General features: G+C 45.5%; 1 protein-coding gene across 1 annotated transcript in view; it reads right to left on the minus strand.

The window, feature by feature from the left end:
- Positions 1-15,824, minus strand: part of clcnk (chloride channel K) — a 57,438-nt gene extending 41,614 nt beyond the window's left edge. Inside the window, exons 1-3 of the mRNA XM_080215051.1 lie at positions 15,593-15,824; positions 9,362-9,490; positions 5,251-5,379 (exon numbers count right to left, since the gene is read on the minus strand). Coding sequence (XP_080071177.1) covers positions 5,251-5,379; positions 9,362-9,490; positions 15,593-15,713 — 379 coding nt within the window. The 5' untranslated portion in view covers positions 15,714-15,824. The remainder of the gene's footprint in view (positions 1-5,250; positions 5,380-9,361; positions 9,491-15,592) is intronic.
- Between the last annotated feature and the right edge of the window lie 556 nt (positions 15,825-16,380).

Consider the following 16,380-nt stretch of genomic DNA (forward strand, 5'->3'; position numbering starts at 1 on the left):
TGCCTGTGGTAGACTATCCCTCCTCAGTATATCTATTGCCCTTTGACAGAGGTAGATCGGTTCTTGATTGGTAAGGAAATCAAAGGTTACAGGCAAAAGGTGGGAGAATGGGGTTGAGAAACTTTTCAGCCATGATTGAATGACGGAGCAGACTCGTAGGGACAGAGGAATTAGGAACAGAAGTCGGCAAATCCAGCCCTTCGAGCCTGTTCAGCCATTCAATCAGATCATGACTGACCTCTCCCTGATCTCAAATCCACCTTGCCACCTTTTCCCCATATCCCTTAAACCCATTTTTTATCAGAAATGTATCTATCTCCTTCTTGAAACCATTCAGTGATTCAGACTGCACTGCGCCAGGAGGCAGCAAGTTCCACAAATTCACCACCCTCTGCAAGAAGTAGTTCCTCCTTGTCTCAGTTTTAGATCTACCGCCTCTCAACCCATACCTGTGACCTCTTATTCGAGATTGCCCCACAAGGGTAACATTTGGTCTATATTTACTCTAACAATCCCTTTTAAATTGTTATATACCTCAATCAGATCTACTCTCATCATTCTAAACTCCATGGACTCACTGGGCTAAATGGCCTAATTCTAGCTCCTATATCTTATGATCTTATGGCCCTCATCATGAGTGACAAGTCCACCTTCCTCTGATATCTCTCTGTTGTTCTGTCAGTGTGACTTTCTGCCACTGTTGCTTCTCTGATTGTAGTTGCAGCATCTTGAGAAATTGGTTTCCATCCATTCTTCCCTCTGGAATCCCCCAAGGATCGAAAAGCACAATTTATCTCCCACTATAGAGTCTAACACACAAACCTCCAGCCATAGGAACAGAAATCAAGGTCAATCCAGCTGTGTTTATAAAATTAGAAGGGTAACAGTTAAGGTGAACAGTTGGAAGCTTTTTCCCAGGGCAGAAATGACAATAACTAGGGAGCACAAACTCAAGGTAGAGGGAGAAAGGTTGAGTGAAGATGTGCGGGGGAAGGTTTTTACACAGAGAGTGTTGGAGGTTGGAATGCATTGCCAACAGTGAGGCAGACATGGTAGCGACATTTAAGACTTATCTGGATAGGCGCATTGGTGGGGTATAGAGGGATACAGACAGTTAGTCTAGACAGGACAATGTGACATGCACATCCTTGGTGGGCCGAAGGGCCTGTTCCTGTGCTGTCCTGTTCTTTGTAGGCCCGAGTTCTGGAATTACCTTCCCAAACATTTCACATCTCCAAATCACTCTCTTTCATTAAGACACTCCTTAAAAACTATCTCTGAAACTAAGTATATGGACACCTTAGTGTCACCTTCTCTGGCTCAATGTTCTGCCTAATTGTGCTTTTTATCAATACTAGAATCCTGTTACAAATCAGTGTTTTAGTTTATAAGTGAGAGCAGCTGTAACTAATTGGGGAAAGGTTAGGGAATTATTTTTAAGTATATAAGAACTGGTTTACAACAGAGAAGGATCTGTGCTTTTGTGAATAAACCTGTGTTAAAGAAAAGATTAGCTCCAGATTCATTCTTTCCTCAATGTATGAGCAGTGATTTTAACATTTTTTACGAGCTATTTAAATGTAAATTTCTGTCCATTTTCCCTCCGTAACCCAGAGTTACTGAGTTGTCGTGCTTCAACGTCTTCCCCAGATGAGTTCAGCCAACTCAGCAGACACCAGAGCTCATGCTAAAGGGGGTCGCAAGCTTAGAGCTGGAATCACTTCTTAAAGTGAACAAACACTTAGCCGTACAGAGAACAATAAGAGACACTCTAACCACCACCACTTAACATTCAATGGTGTAACCATCACTGAATCCCCCACTGTCAACATCCTTGGGGTTACCATTGACCAGAAACTCAACGGGACTCACCACATAAACACAGTGGCTACAAGAGCAGATCAGAGGCATACAGCAGCGAGTAACTCGCCTCCTGACTTCCCAAAGCCTGCCCACCATCTACAAGGCACAAGTTAGGAGTCTGATGGAATATTCCCCACTTGCCTGGATGGGTGCAGCTCCAACAACATTCAAGGAGTTCAACACCATCCAGGACAAAGCAGCCCGCTTGATTGGCACCACATCCACAAACATCCACTCCCTCCACCACCGATGCTCAGTAGCAGCAGTGTGTACTATCTACAAGATGCACTGCAGCAATTCACCAAAGATCCTAAGACAGCACCTTCCAAACCCATGACTACTTCCATCTAGAAGGACAAGGGCAGCAGATACATGGGAACATCACTATCTGCAAGTTCTCCTCCAAGCCATTCACCATCCTGAAAATTCCTTCGCAGTCACTGAGTCAAAATCCTGGAATTCCCTCCCTAAGGGCATTGTGGGTCAACCCACAGCACGTGGACTGCAGTGATTCAAGAAGGCAGCTCACCACCACCATCTCAAGGACGACTGGAGATGGGCAATAAATGCTGGCCAGCCAGCGATGCCCATGTCCCATGAATGAATAAAAAAAGTTTTCAAAAGAGATGTCTTAAGGACGGCACAGTGGCAGAGTGGTTAGCACTGTTGCCTCACAGCGCCAGGGATCCGGGTTCAATTCTGGCCTTCAGTGATTGTGTGGAGTTTGCACGTTCTCCCCGTGGGTTTCCTCCGCATGCTCCAGTTTCCTCCCATAATCCAAAGATGAGCGGGTTAGGTGGATTGGCCGAGCTAAATTGCCCCTTAGTGTCAGGGGGCTAGCAGGGTAAATATGTGGGGCTAAGGGGATAGGGGCTGGGTGGGATTGTGGTCGGTACAGACTCAATGGGCTGAATGGCCTCCTTCTGCACTGCAGGGATTCTACAATTCTATGAAAGAGAAGGAGCTGAAGGCTTGAAGATGTTTGGGGAGGTAATTCCAGAGCTAGGGGCTTACACAGCTGAATTGATCAGGATTTCTGTAACTAAAATTAAGATTGTGTGAAAGATGTAAAGAAGAGGATCAGGCACCTGCAGTGGAATATGACACTGATATTTGTACTGCAGCTCCTGCCTGTTGATCAACTATGAAAGTAAAGAGCTTGGGGACAACTGATGCAAATTTTAATCAATGAAGCCTCTTGTTCTTATCTGATGTAGAATAACTTGAAATGGCAACAGTTTCATCCAATCCAGCACCACCTCATTTTCAATCCCATTAGAAATTCAGAGGGGGTGGGAGGGTGAGCCGGGGGGCGGGAGGGGGGGAGACAATGAAACACTTGCTTTTCATTTTTAGCACTTTTAACAGTGCATCCCTGCAGTCATGAAAGGCTCTATATAAACTGGACGCAAGCTTGTCACAGTGGTTATCTCTGCTGTCTCACAGTGCCAGGGACCCCGATTCAATTCCACACTCTCTTTAATGCTTTTGCATCTTTCCTGAGCTGCGATGCCAGGATTGGATGCAATACTCCAAAGGCTGTGTTTTTCTGGATGGCACGGTGGCACAGTGGTTAGCACAGCTGCCTCAGGGAGTCGGGGGTTCATATTCCAGCCTCGGGTGACTGTCTGTGTGGAGTTTGCACATTCTCCCAGTATCTGGGTGGGTTTCCTCCCACAGTCCAAAGATGTACAGGTTAGGTATACGGGCTATGGTAAATTGCCCCTTAGTGCGTGGGTTAGGGGAGTTTAGTGGGATGATTATGGGGATAGGGCCTGGGCAAGATGTTCTGTCAGAGAGTCAGTGCATACTTGATGGGTCAAATGGCCTCCTTTTGCATTGTACGGATTCTATGATTTTCTCTCATTACAAAATAGATACTTAGTTTAAATGTTTAATTCTGCTCAGTAATTCCTAACAGCACAACTAACTTGTTGCAATGCTGTGTAAAACCTGTTGGGGGCACTGTATCCACACATGATTGCACTGATGAACCAAGTCACATTGGGAAGGTGTTAAACGGGGCCAGGGTAATCAATGTGTGGAGTGATGTTAATCAGTATTGTAACTCGAATGGCAGTAATTAACCCCACACCGGGAACCTAACACACCAACTGACAGCACACAAAGAAAATAGCTCTTTCCAACAATTCTTGTCCGTTCAGTGTTTACGCTCATTACTGACAGGCAGGTGGTTGAGGATATCACGGATAGATTCCATCTCGATCTGTACACCAACAGCAGAGACCACCCGGTGCTATTCAGAGGCAGGAAGCCTGGCTGATTCTCCCAGTAAGAAGTCTGACAACACCAGGTTTAAGTCCAACCGATTTATTTAATAGTAAATCTGTAAACTGTCTGTGCTTTATATGCTCTGTCTGAGGCCAGAACTCTCCATTCACCTGACGAAGAGGGGAACCTCGAAAGCTTGTGAGTTTACTATCAAATAAATCGGTTGGACTTAAACCTGGTGTTGTCAGACTTCTTACTGTGTTTACCCCAGTCCAACGCCGGCATCTCCACATCATGAATCTCCCAGCCCCACTCATAAGAACATAAGAAATAGGAGCAGGAGTAGGCCATCTAGCCCCTCGAGCCTGCCCCGCCATTCAATAAGATCATGGCTGATCTGTCGTGTCTCAGTTCCACATTCCCGCCCTCTCCCCATAACCCTTAATCCCCTCGCTTATCAAAAACCCATCAACCTGTGTCTTAAAAATATTTAGCGAGGCAGCCTCCACCACTTCAACTCCACCACTCGAGCATCTGAGATGCCAATAGAGTTCAGATTAAAGGACTCTAGACTGACCGGCCTTCAGAACTGGGGATTCAGTGAGGCAACACCATTGAATGTCAATGGGCTGTGGTTAGAGTGTGTCTTATTGTATGGTCAAGTGTCTGTTCATCTTTAACAAGTGATCCCAGCTCTAAGCTCACCTGGCTAAGGAGCAGCGCTCCAAAAGCTAGTGGCGTTTGCTACCGAATAAACCTGTTGGACTTTAACCTGGCGTTGTGAGACTTCTTACTGTGCTCAAAGATAGCAGGGGTCAGAGAATCAGTGCTACAATATTTCCGCCCTATCAAAAGCACTTTCATTAAGTACTGGTGCTGGCTGAAAGAACAATGAACCTCAGCTCAAAGAGGACTTTGGCTAACCACATCTTCTTTACACTAACTCTTTTTCCAAAAATGGAATCTACTACTGGAACTTATAGATGGATTGCTGAGTATCTTCCTCGGCATCCCGGTTCATCCTGACGTGGGAAGGTTCTTTCCCAGAAGAAGGGACGCAGCAGCTGTATTTTGTGGTATATTTGTTGGGATGCTGGGAAGTGGATTACACAAATAGTGTTTAGTGTATAAATAGACTGGCGGTGGCAGACTTACCTCCTGACTGCGGTGACACACACTGAGAGAAGCCAGTGGAGAATGTGGTCATTGCAATAGGGTACACCGTCCAGGAGATGTACTGGAGAAGATTACTGTCCTCCAACTGTTCAAAGAGCCAGCGGTGAGCTGCACAAGACACGAGAAAACGCCAAATCCATGATTCAGTAACAAACAAAACAAGTTTCATTTGTTTCACAGTCCAAATTCAATTTGAAAATGTGCTCCAAACTCTTTGTTAGCCTACGCTAATGTTGTTTTCACTGTTTGTTTTTTATTTATTACTGTCACAAGTAGGCTTACATTCACACTGCAGTGAAGTTACTGTGAAAATCCCCGAGTCGCCATCCCCCAGTACCTGTTCGGGTACACTGAGTGAGAATTTAGCATGGCCAATCCACCTAACCAGCATGTCTTTTGGACTCTGGGAGGAAACTGGAGCGCCCGGAGGAAACCCAAGCGGACATAGGGAGAACGTGTAGACTCCACACAGACAGTGACCCAAGCCAGGTCCCTGGCACTGTGAGGCAGCAGTGCTAACCATCGTGCCATCGTGCCACCCCCTGTCTGCATTGACACACGACAATCGTCTGGTTTAAACCTAATAATTTGGCGAAATTACTACCCACTCAACTCTCCTTGTGTTAATTCCTTATTAGTCTTATTGAATCTGTTCAAACTCACGTGCCCATCATCTGAAAATTGCAGACTGCTACAGCACACAGTCACTGAAGGAAATGCCAGACAGTAATTAGAGTTACAAAGGCAGGACAAGGGCAGGAGGTAAAGCAGGACAGCGAGCCTTTGTTTAATTATTTACTAAACACATGCACTCAGAATCAGGCTACTGAATGGGCCTACCTGGCATTAAGTTGATCTTTCTCTATTCCCTAGCTATGACTGTATCATTACATTCTGCACCATCTCCTTTCCTTCTCTATGAATGGCATGTTTTGTCTGTATAGCGCACAAGAAACAATACTTTTCATTGTATGTTAATACATGTGACAATAATAAATTAAATCAAATCAAAAAAGCACTCATTGCAATCAATGTCAGGCAGCATGGTGGCACAGTGGTTAGCACTGCTGCCTCACAGCGCCAGGGACCCAGGTTCGATTCCCGGTTTGGGTCACTGTCTGTGCAGAATCTGCACATTCTCCTCGTGGCTGCGTAGGTTTCCTCTGGGTGCTCTGGTTTCCTCAGATAGTCCGAAAGACACGCTGATTAGGGTGCATTGGCTGTGCTAAATTCTCCTTCAGTGTACCCAAACAGGTGCCAGAGTGTGGCGACTAGAGGATTTTCACAGTAACTTCTTTGCAGTGTTAATGTAAACCTACTTGTGACTCTAATAAATAACTATATCCTTCAGTTTTACTCTGGTCAAAAATAACATGGGAAGTGGATTTTAAAATGTAAAATTCCTGAGGTTGGGCTTGTTTCCGTTAGAGTTTAGAAGAGTGAAGGATGACATGATTGAAGTATTTAAGATCCTGAACGGTATTGACAAGATGGACATTGAAAGGATGCTTCCTCTTGTGGATGAGTCAAGAACTAGGTGGGTCACTGTTTCAAAGTTAGGGTTCACCTTTATAGGACAGAGATAAGAAGAATTTTTCTCTGAGAGTTGCACGAATTTGGAACTCTCTGGGCAGAATTTTCCAGCTGCACTCGCCTCAAAACCAGAAAATCCTGTCCGAGGTCAACGCACCTTTGCATAGTCTGACCCACTGCTTGCCACGATTCCCATTGCGGGTGGGATGGGAAAACTCCCCCCTCTGCCTCAAAAGGCAGTGGAAGTAGGATCGCTGAAAATTTTTAAGGCAATAGATAAATTTTTGTTTGGCAAGAGAATCGAAGGTCATGAGGGGTAGGTTGGAATGTGGAACTCAGCACGAACAAATCAGACGTGATCTTATTGAATGGTGCAGCAGGCTCGAGGGGCTGAATGGCCTACTTCTGCTACTACTTCATATGTTCATATATATATATTCCTCTGATGTGACTTTTTCACTGGAAGGATGGCAAAATGAGACATGCCTGAAGGATGAACTTTTTGATTGTATCCTGGCTTTCTCCTATGTTACATTTTTGGTGAGTTTCCAGCTGGATCCTGGCCTGCGGTGGAGGCTGGAGGGAAAAAATGTTTTCTTCAGGCTTCAGGCATTTGAAGTAGATACATGGGAATACCACCAAGCACAAGTTTCCTTCTGAACCACTCATCTTTCTGACTTAGAAATGTATCGCCATTCCTCCACCGTCACTGGATCAAAAACCTGGAACTTCCTCTCTAACATCATGGACAGGTGTACCTACACCCGCAGTCGTTCCAGAAGATGGCTCACAACCATTTTCTCAAGGGCAACTAGGGATGGGCAACAAAGGATGGTCTAACCAGTGATGCCCACATTCCATGAGTGAAAGGAAAATGAGACTAGAAGACTACAGATCAGGAGAATCTGACGATACTGTGCCTTTGAGAAAAGTGTTTTTGTCATGTTTCTTGTGAGGGGACTAGTTTATACATCAGCTGGCAGCCCACATGCCGAGCACGCAGAATAATTGATCCTAATTATTGGGGTGTTTCTTTTAATCTGAATTAATGCAGTTTTATGATTTTTTTGTGCTGTCCCTTGGGGTTTCAGAGTAGAGTTTAATTACGTTGATAGTCACGTGTGTGTCCTGTGCTAATGAGAGGAGCTAGGCTTACAGAGAGACAAGCAGGCAATTGCTGTTGGAATTTGTAAGGAGCAGCTCTTTCTTTCTCTCCCTCTCTCTCTGGAAATTGAAGTCTGGGACCTATTGGAAAATTTCCAGAGATCTGCAAAAAGCGAGAGGTGTTTTGTCCCTCTCCCCCTGTCTCCCTGGAGTTCTATTGTGTGAAGACAGGTATTTCTTAGGAGGTTGCTATCTATGAATCAGAAGACAGTGCATATAACTCAAGCTGATTCACCACATCTAACCTGTGGCTAGGTCTGTAATTTCTACTGGACAATACTGCTATAAAGTGATGTGATTGCTGTCAATAATCCTGTCCATTACCTTCAAGAAGGTCATGGAAAAATTGACCCAACTTAAAGTTCAAAACAATAAGACAACTGTATCCAGTAACTCCCCCAGAGATCAGTCACAGGACCACCTCTGGTAATCATATTTATTACTGTGCTATGGTAAAAAGATCAAAGAAAGAAATGCCTCTTGTAATCAGTAATCTCCCTGGGGTGATTAGCTTTCTGTCAAAGCCAATTAACATGCAAACACTCCGACTATTTTACTTTTGTGGAGTCCCTATGGTGCAGAAGGAGGCCATTCAGCCCATCGAGTCTGCATCGACTCTGGCAGAACATCTTACCCGGGGCACCCCCTGCCCTATATCCATCAGTCCACACATTTATCTCACTAATCACCCTAACCTACACATCTTGGGACACTAAGGGTTAATTTAGCATGGCCAATCAACCTAACCTGCACATCTCTGGAGTGTGGGAGAAAACCGGAGCACCCGGAGGAAACCCACGCAGACGCGGGGAAAACATGCAGACTCCAAACAGACAGTGACCCAAGCCAGGAGTCGAACCGGGGTCCCTGGCACTGTGAAGCAGCAATGCTAACCACTGTGCCACCATGCCATTATAATATGTTTAGTTATGAGAGCACCTCCTTGCACTAGTGTCTCTCCACACTAGACTCCCAGATCACATGAGTGTATGTAACATCCCTCCACAACACCACAGACTATTACAGTTAACCCTACACTGCACTGCAAGGACAAGATTCAGGTATACTGCATGTAACCAGTTCTGTTCATTAGGAGCCAGGTGGAAGTTTCACCATAAGCAGTCTGACTGTCTGTCTAAACTTATACAATCGCATGTTGCTGAGCAAGTTGCAGACAATTTGCTGTCCTCCTGGGAACAAGGTACGTAGACCAATGTAACACTGAAAAGGAAGACACAGCAAAACAAGTGACATAAATCTCTGGATGCAATTTTCCTGTCCCGCCTACCACGGGGAGCGTAGCCGGCAGGACACGGACTATGCAAAGGTCCACTGACCTGAGGCAGGATTTTCCAGGCTTAGGGCGAGCACAGCTGGAAAATCCTTTGCTTACCTTTGAGAAGTTTGACCACTGTGAAGTCCAGTGCGAAACTAATGAGCGCCATTAACACACCAAGAATGAAGAGAAAATACCAGTCGTCTCCAACCCGGAAGAGCTGTCTCCTGATAAAGCCCAAACATCCTGCAAAACGGAACAAATGAAGCATGGAGAGTATTCATTAAGAAGGACGTCCGAGTGACTGTCATTTTGGAGACTGGTAAGTTTATCGCTCTAAAGGTTAGCTGAACTTCTGACAGCATCATAAGTTTTAATGATCACCAAGTAGCCTCTCCAGCACTGTTTTTACAAATATGGAGTGTCACTCCATCAGGTTTTAATCATTGTTGGAGATTTTATAAGTGCATTGAATGGCGAGCTCATTGCTGATCACAGGCGCACAGTGGTTAGCACTGCTGCCTCACAGCACCAGAGACCCAGGTTCAATTCCAGCCTCGGGTCACCGTCTGTGTGGAATTTTCTCTCCATGTCTGCCTGGGTTTCCTCTGGGTGCTCCAGTTTCCTCCCACAGTCCAAAGCTACGCAGATTACGTTGATTGACCCTAGTGTCAGGGAGATTAGCAGGGTAAATGTATGGAGTTACAGGGATGGGGCATGGATGGGATTGTGATGGGTATATGCTCAATGGGCTGAATGGCCTCATTCTGTACTTTAGGGATTCTATGATTCACATCATCCAGGTCATTGTGTTTTGCTTACGACACCTAAATACTCAATTAAAGCTCCTTTGACAGTTTGGTCGGCAAAAGCAATAAGTAACTGAGCCATAAAAACTTGACGATTCCAATCGTTGATGCTGGTGGAACCACAATCATTGGCTCTTCTGCCTTGAAGTGGAGAGTGAAAGAATCAGCAAGGGTTTCCATTCAATAACTTTACCTGTTATCATGAATAAACATGCTGAGGAGATCACCAGGGTTAGAGCCACCACTTCATGTGAGCAAATACTCTACCAATTTCAATGTTCTGGTGTCATACATGACACATGGCTACATGAGCGGGTCACAGGAGGCCAGCTGATGGATGGTCACTGAATCACGCCATCAGTGATTGACGTGGATGTTGCCAGGGCTAGTTATAGGGAGAGGTTGGCCAGCCTAGGACTTTATTGCTTGGAAAGTGGGAGATAGAGGGGTGACCTTGTTAAGGTGTATAAAATCATGAGGGGTATAGATAGGATGAAGGCACACGGAGTGGGATTTTCCAGCCATACTCGCTCCAAAACTGGAAAATCCCGCACGAGTCAACGGACCTTTGCATGATCCGCCCCCCCATCTGATTCCCGTGGGAAAATTCCCCCCATAGTCTTTGTCGCAGGAAATGGGAATTGAAAACTAGAGGCCATAGATGTAAGGTGAGAGGGGAACAACTTAAAAGGGACCTGAGGGGTAATGTCTTCACGCAGAGGGCAGTGCACATATGAAATTGGGTGCCAGGGAAAGTGGTTGAGGCGGGTACAATAGCAAGATTTAGGAAGCATTTTGGATAAGTTCATGGATGGGAAGGGATCAGAGGGACATGGGCCAAACATGGACAACTGAGACCAGCAGGAAGGTCATCATGGTCAGCATGGACTGGAAACAGGCCAAAGGGTCTGTTTCCATGCTGTACTGCTCTAGGATTCTATAGCTGTATCAGTTGTAATTCCCACGGTGATAATTAACCCCACATTGATAAAATAATACACCAACTGTCAGAATATGAAGCAAAGCGCAGGAGGCAAAATTGCTCAGAAAGGGGTACACAATTAATGCCATCAAATTTCACAGAGGCACAAACATTCTTCCAACTCTCTTCACATCTTTTGAGGTTTTTCCCCCCATCTTCACTTTACAGCCTGTGCCCTGTGAAGAAACACTCCGTGTATTCAATGCGGCCTTCTTAATTAGCTCAGAATTGGAATTGCATTATTTTAAGATACGTGGGAATTCCTTTCAAACCGCACCCCCCATCTTACTTGTACATTGTACTTCTCCCACACGTAATCTTCTATATAAGGTACATGAATACAAGTGAACAGCACAGTAGCACAGTGGTTAATACTGCTGCCTCACAGCGCCAGGAATCCAGGTTTGATTCCAGCTTGGGTCACTGTCTGTGCAAGGTCTGCATGTTCTCCCCATGTCTGCGTGGGTTTCCTCCCACAGTCCAAAGATGTACGGGTTAGGTGGACTGGCCATGCTAACTTGTCCCTTTGCATCAGGGAGATTAGCTAAGATAAATGCATGGGGTTACAGGGATATGATTCTAAGATTTACAGAACTTACATTCAACTGGAGATTAGGCGAGTGGTACAGGAGCATAATGAAATTGTCCTCCTTAAGACAAGAACTGAATTACAGTTTGTAGACATGGACAATATTGTACACACTGCTCTGCAGCACACAGTCAGTCTCAAGCTACTTGTTATCTGAGGAATGTAACTGGTCACGGCTCAGTAACAAAGGTTCTAATGTGAGATCCCTATCCAAGAGATTTCATTCAATTAGGTTTTGAGCTCAGGGAGAATTTCATTTTATTTGCGTGGAAGTTTTGGCCTGTTATGGACTCTGGGTAGAACCCACAATAATGCAATTGTATTGAGTCTGTTATAAGGAATGGCCTTCTCAGCCAAGTTACTGGACCAGATTCTCCAACCTCGCCTGCAGCTGGGATTTCCAGTCCCGCTGTTGTGAACGGAGATTTGGCTGAGTGCCAAGTTCACTGGCAGTGGTAATGGGGTGTACGAGCCGGAGAATTGTGGCCACTGTTACATATTCCATCCACAATAAAGGGATATATCTGCACTCTTAGTAGTGTGTTCCCTTTCTTCATGTTTCTACCTTAAAACCGTTGGAAAAGCTTGGAGCAGGTTAGTACTGAGAATGACTGCTTACACAGTTCTGCATGAATTAGAGTCAAATCTGGTTAATAGGTATTTAACTTACCTAGATTTACATTACGATGGCAATGTGCAATAATAGAACATGATTTGTGTTGTATAAGTCCCTCAGGAACAGTAGCAAAAGTTGGTACTGAGTCAAAGAAGGAGATATTAGAAGGAATAACAAAAACTTGGGCGGGACCTGAGTTCGATTCCCGGCTTGGGTCACTGTCTGTGTGGAGTTTGCACATTCTCCTCGTGTCTGCGTGGGTTTCCTCCAAGTGCTCTGGTTTCCTTCCACAGTCCAAAGATGTGCAGGTTAGGATGATTGGCCATGCTAAGTTGCCGATTATGTCCCGGGATGTGTAGATTAGAGGGATTAGTGGGGTAAATAGATGGGCTTGTGGGGTTAGGGCCAGGGGGTGGGATTGTTGTCGGTGCAGACTCGATGGGCCGAATGGTTCCTTCTGCGCTGTAGGGTTTCTACGATTTCTATGTAGGTTTTAAGCAATATCTTAAAGAAAGTGACAGTGGTAGAGGAGTTTAGGGAAAGAATTCCAGAGCTTAGGACATAGACGGCTCACAGCACAGCTGCCAATAGTGGAACAAAGGGGACGAAAAGATATAAGGGGCAAATTTCCCCATTCTGCCTGCCACGGGAATTATAGTGGGTGAGAGGCAGACCATGGAAAAGTTTGTTAACCTTGGGCAGGATTTTCCAGTTTTGAGGCAAGCGAGGCTGGAAAATCCCACCCTAGAGGCCAGAACTGGAGGAACAGAAGGTTGTAGGGCTGTCGGAGATCATATAGTTAGGGTGGGGAAAGAGGCCAGGGTAGAATTTGAAAATGAGGATGAGAATTTTAAAATCAAGACTCGAGCGTACATTTTTTAAAAAATTTATTTATTAGTGTCACAAGTAGGCTTACATTAACACTGCAATGAAGTTGCTGTGAAAATCCCTAGTCGCCACACTCTGGTGCCTGTTCGGGTACACTGAGGGAGAATTTAGCACGGCCCAATGCACCTGACCAGCACATCTTTCTGACTGTGGGAAGAAACCGGAGCACCCGGAGGAAACCCACAGGAATGTAGGGAGAAAGTGCAGACTCCGCACAGTGACCCAAGCCAGGAATTGAACCGTGGACCCTGGCGCTATGAGGCAGCAGTACAAATCACTGTGTCATCAATACTGCATACTGGCAGTCTATGTAGGACAGTAAGCACACAGGGATTAGTGTGGGTTAGGAGAGAGTTTGGATAAGGCCACTTTCATGGAGGATGGAAGATGAGAAGCCGATCAGGAAAGGCCTGAAATAGTCAAGTTAAAAGCATGGAGGGGTGATTTCAGAGCTGGCAAGCAAAGACAGGTGAGCAATGTTATGGAAGTAGCCAGACTTTGTGATGGTGAAGATATGGGGGCGGGTGTTCGGTTCTGGGTCAAGAAAGACGTGGAGATTGCAAACAACCTGAGACAGGTAGAGTTGGGCCAGTGCCCACGTGGAACCTAACACTGTATCTTCAAATGCTGCTTCCGGGGGACTGCACACAGATAGGAAATAAGAAGGTGCCAGTGATTGAGAGACTGAAGGCAATGAGGTGGAAATCCAAACCAGGGCAGGCAATCCTGGTCACAACTGGATTGGTAAAAATGGAACCAGGAATGTAGCCCAGTTCATCACACAAACCAGTCTCCCATCCATTGACTCTGTCTACACTTCCTGCAGCCAGCATAATTAAGAACCCCACGCAGCCCAGGCATTCTCTCTTCCACCGCCTTCCGTCGGGAAAAAGGTACAAAAGTCTGAGGTCACATATCAACCGACTCAAGAACAGCTTCTTCCCAGCTGCCATCAGACTTTTGAATGGACTTACGTCGCATTAAGTTGGTCTTTCTCTAGCTATGAATGTAACACAACATTCTGCGCTCTGTTTCCCTCTCTATGAATGATATGCTCGAGTGCGCTAGAAACAATACTTTTCACTGTATTCTAATACATGTGACAATAAATCAGATCAAATTTCATTTACATTATTGTTTTTCACACAATTAACCTGTGGGATCAGTAACCTCCCCCTTTTTCGCAATCCAAATCCTCTGAAATGATACCAAATATTCAATTTCCACTGCTTTTAGTAGGAAAAGCTGGTTAATGCTGTGCACCTGCTCTGCTGGCTCAGTCACTCTGATGAAAGCCAGCACTTAATAACTACTTAACAGATTGCATGGAGCTATAACCGCACACTCTCAGTATGATCAATTAAACGCACTTATTAGCACTGAAGTGTTGGCCACATTCATTCTCAGGGGATGTCAACACAGAGCTTTATGCTATTTCCCTGTGAAATACTTAATCAGTTTAAATGACCCGAGTTACACCTTCTGTAATATTGCAAAATCAGCTCGCCGTACTTTTAACTGAACAAGGAACTACAGTAATGATTGCTTTTCTTTATGCAACATTGATACAATGAATGTAAGTCTCCTTTAGCTGTTCTGTTGCAGTAAAATTAACTGCATTCTCCCAATGCATTCTGATTAACCCAATCCAACTACTAATTGCTTTTGATAATTATACAGCAGAAGAAAAAAAGCAATGCCACGCTCACTGGAAATCATAGAATCCCTATGGTGCAGAAAGAGGCCATTCGGCCCATCGAGCCTGCACCAACACAATCCCACCCAGGCCCTATACCTGTAACCTCACATATTTACCCTGCCAATCCCCCTGACACTAAGGGGCAATTTAGCATGGCCAATCAACCTAACCCGCACGTCTTTGGAGTGTGGGAGGAAACCAGAGCACTCGGAGGAATCCCACGCAGACACGGGGAAAACATGCAAACTCCACACAGACAGCGACCCGAGGCTGGACTCGAACCTGGGTCCCTGGCGCTGTGAGGCTGCAGTGCTAACCACAGTGCTGCCTGACAAATCAAAATTTTTAATGTTGCTGGCCAGTAAAAATAATCAAAGCAATCGCTGTTCAAGCATTCACTCCATAAAATTCACAACACTAGCGCCTCTGTGTATATCAGAATGACAGCAGAACAAACTTGGGAAGCAGTTTAGGGATTATCAATGCAGTAAGATACAGACATGGATTGGAGAATTGCTCCTTACAATAAGTCTAGACCCATCTGCTGGTAATAATGACCCAGTGGTGTCCCACACCTGATTACCAAGCTTGTTCCTCCAGTTTAAAGACCTGCTATATTGAACAAATTACACTAGGATGCTTTTTCTGTTCTGTAAATATTGCAGATTTGACCCTGGCACATCTGACAATTAAGATGTATGAATGCTACATGTTGAGAAATTCGGACATAATTCTCAAGCTGGAAGGTTATTCATTCTCACTTACTTGTCACGTTCTTCCTGGTTTTGGGCCATGGTCTCCGAACCTTTCGCTGCAGAAGAACACTTTCCTCTGCTCCCAGAGTGGGAGCACTCGCTTGTCTCCACGCCTCACTCATTGTAGACATAAGGCATTACCAGCTTCCTCTGCCAGTCATCACACACACACACTCACTCCCTGTCCCTTGCTAACTATCCCTTTAGCGGGTGCACCTGAACCATGCAGAGGTTTTGCTGCAATCCTGGTTTAAACAGGATCAAAGCAACACCCCTCACCTCCCCACCCCACCCCCTACATAGCACACATAACATTTACAGTCACAACCTGCTTGCCCTTGGAAGTCACTTTATAAAGAGTCAAAAGCTTTTTCCAAAAGCTCGCAGCACCCCACACCCAGACAATGCAAATGGCCATCGCCATCCAGAACCCTCACCATCCTGAACCAGTTTATTTATCAGAATGCGGCAATTTACTTTGCTTTCATTTAACTGCTTTCTTCATGTCAGGGTCACAGGGGGTGGGGGGGGGGGGGGGGGGGGACCCCACCCTGGGTGTTAGGCAGGGTATAACTGGGATGGGATGCCAGTCCATCACTGGGCACACACTCACACACACTGAGGGGCAACTTAGCTTGGCCGATCCGCCCAACCGGCACATCTTCGGACAGTGGGAGGAAACTGGAGCTCCCGGAGGAAACTCACTCAGACACGGAGAGAAGGTGCAAGCTCCACTCAGACAGTCATGTGAGGCCAGAATCGAACCCGGGTCCCTGGGGCTATGAGGCAGCCATGCTA

Source organism: Carcharhinus amblyrhynchos, chromosome 30 (genome assembly GCF_965287045.1).
Source record: "Carcharhinus amblyrhynchos chromosome 30, sCarAmb.v2.hapA, whole genome shotgun sequence".
NCBI classification, from domain to species: Eukaryota; Metazoa; Chordata; class Chondrichthyes; order Carcharhiniformes; family Carcharhinidae; genus Carcharhinus; species Carcharhinus amblyrhynchos.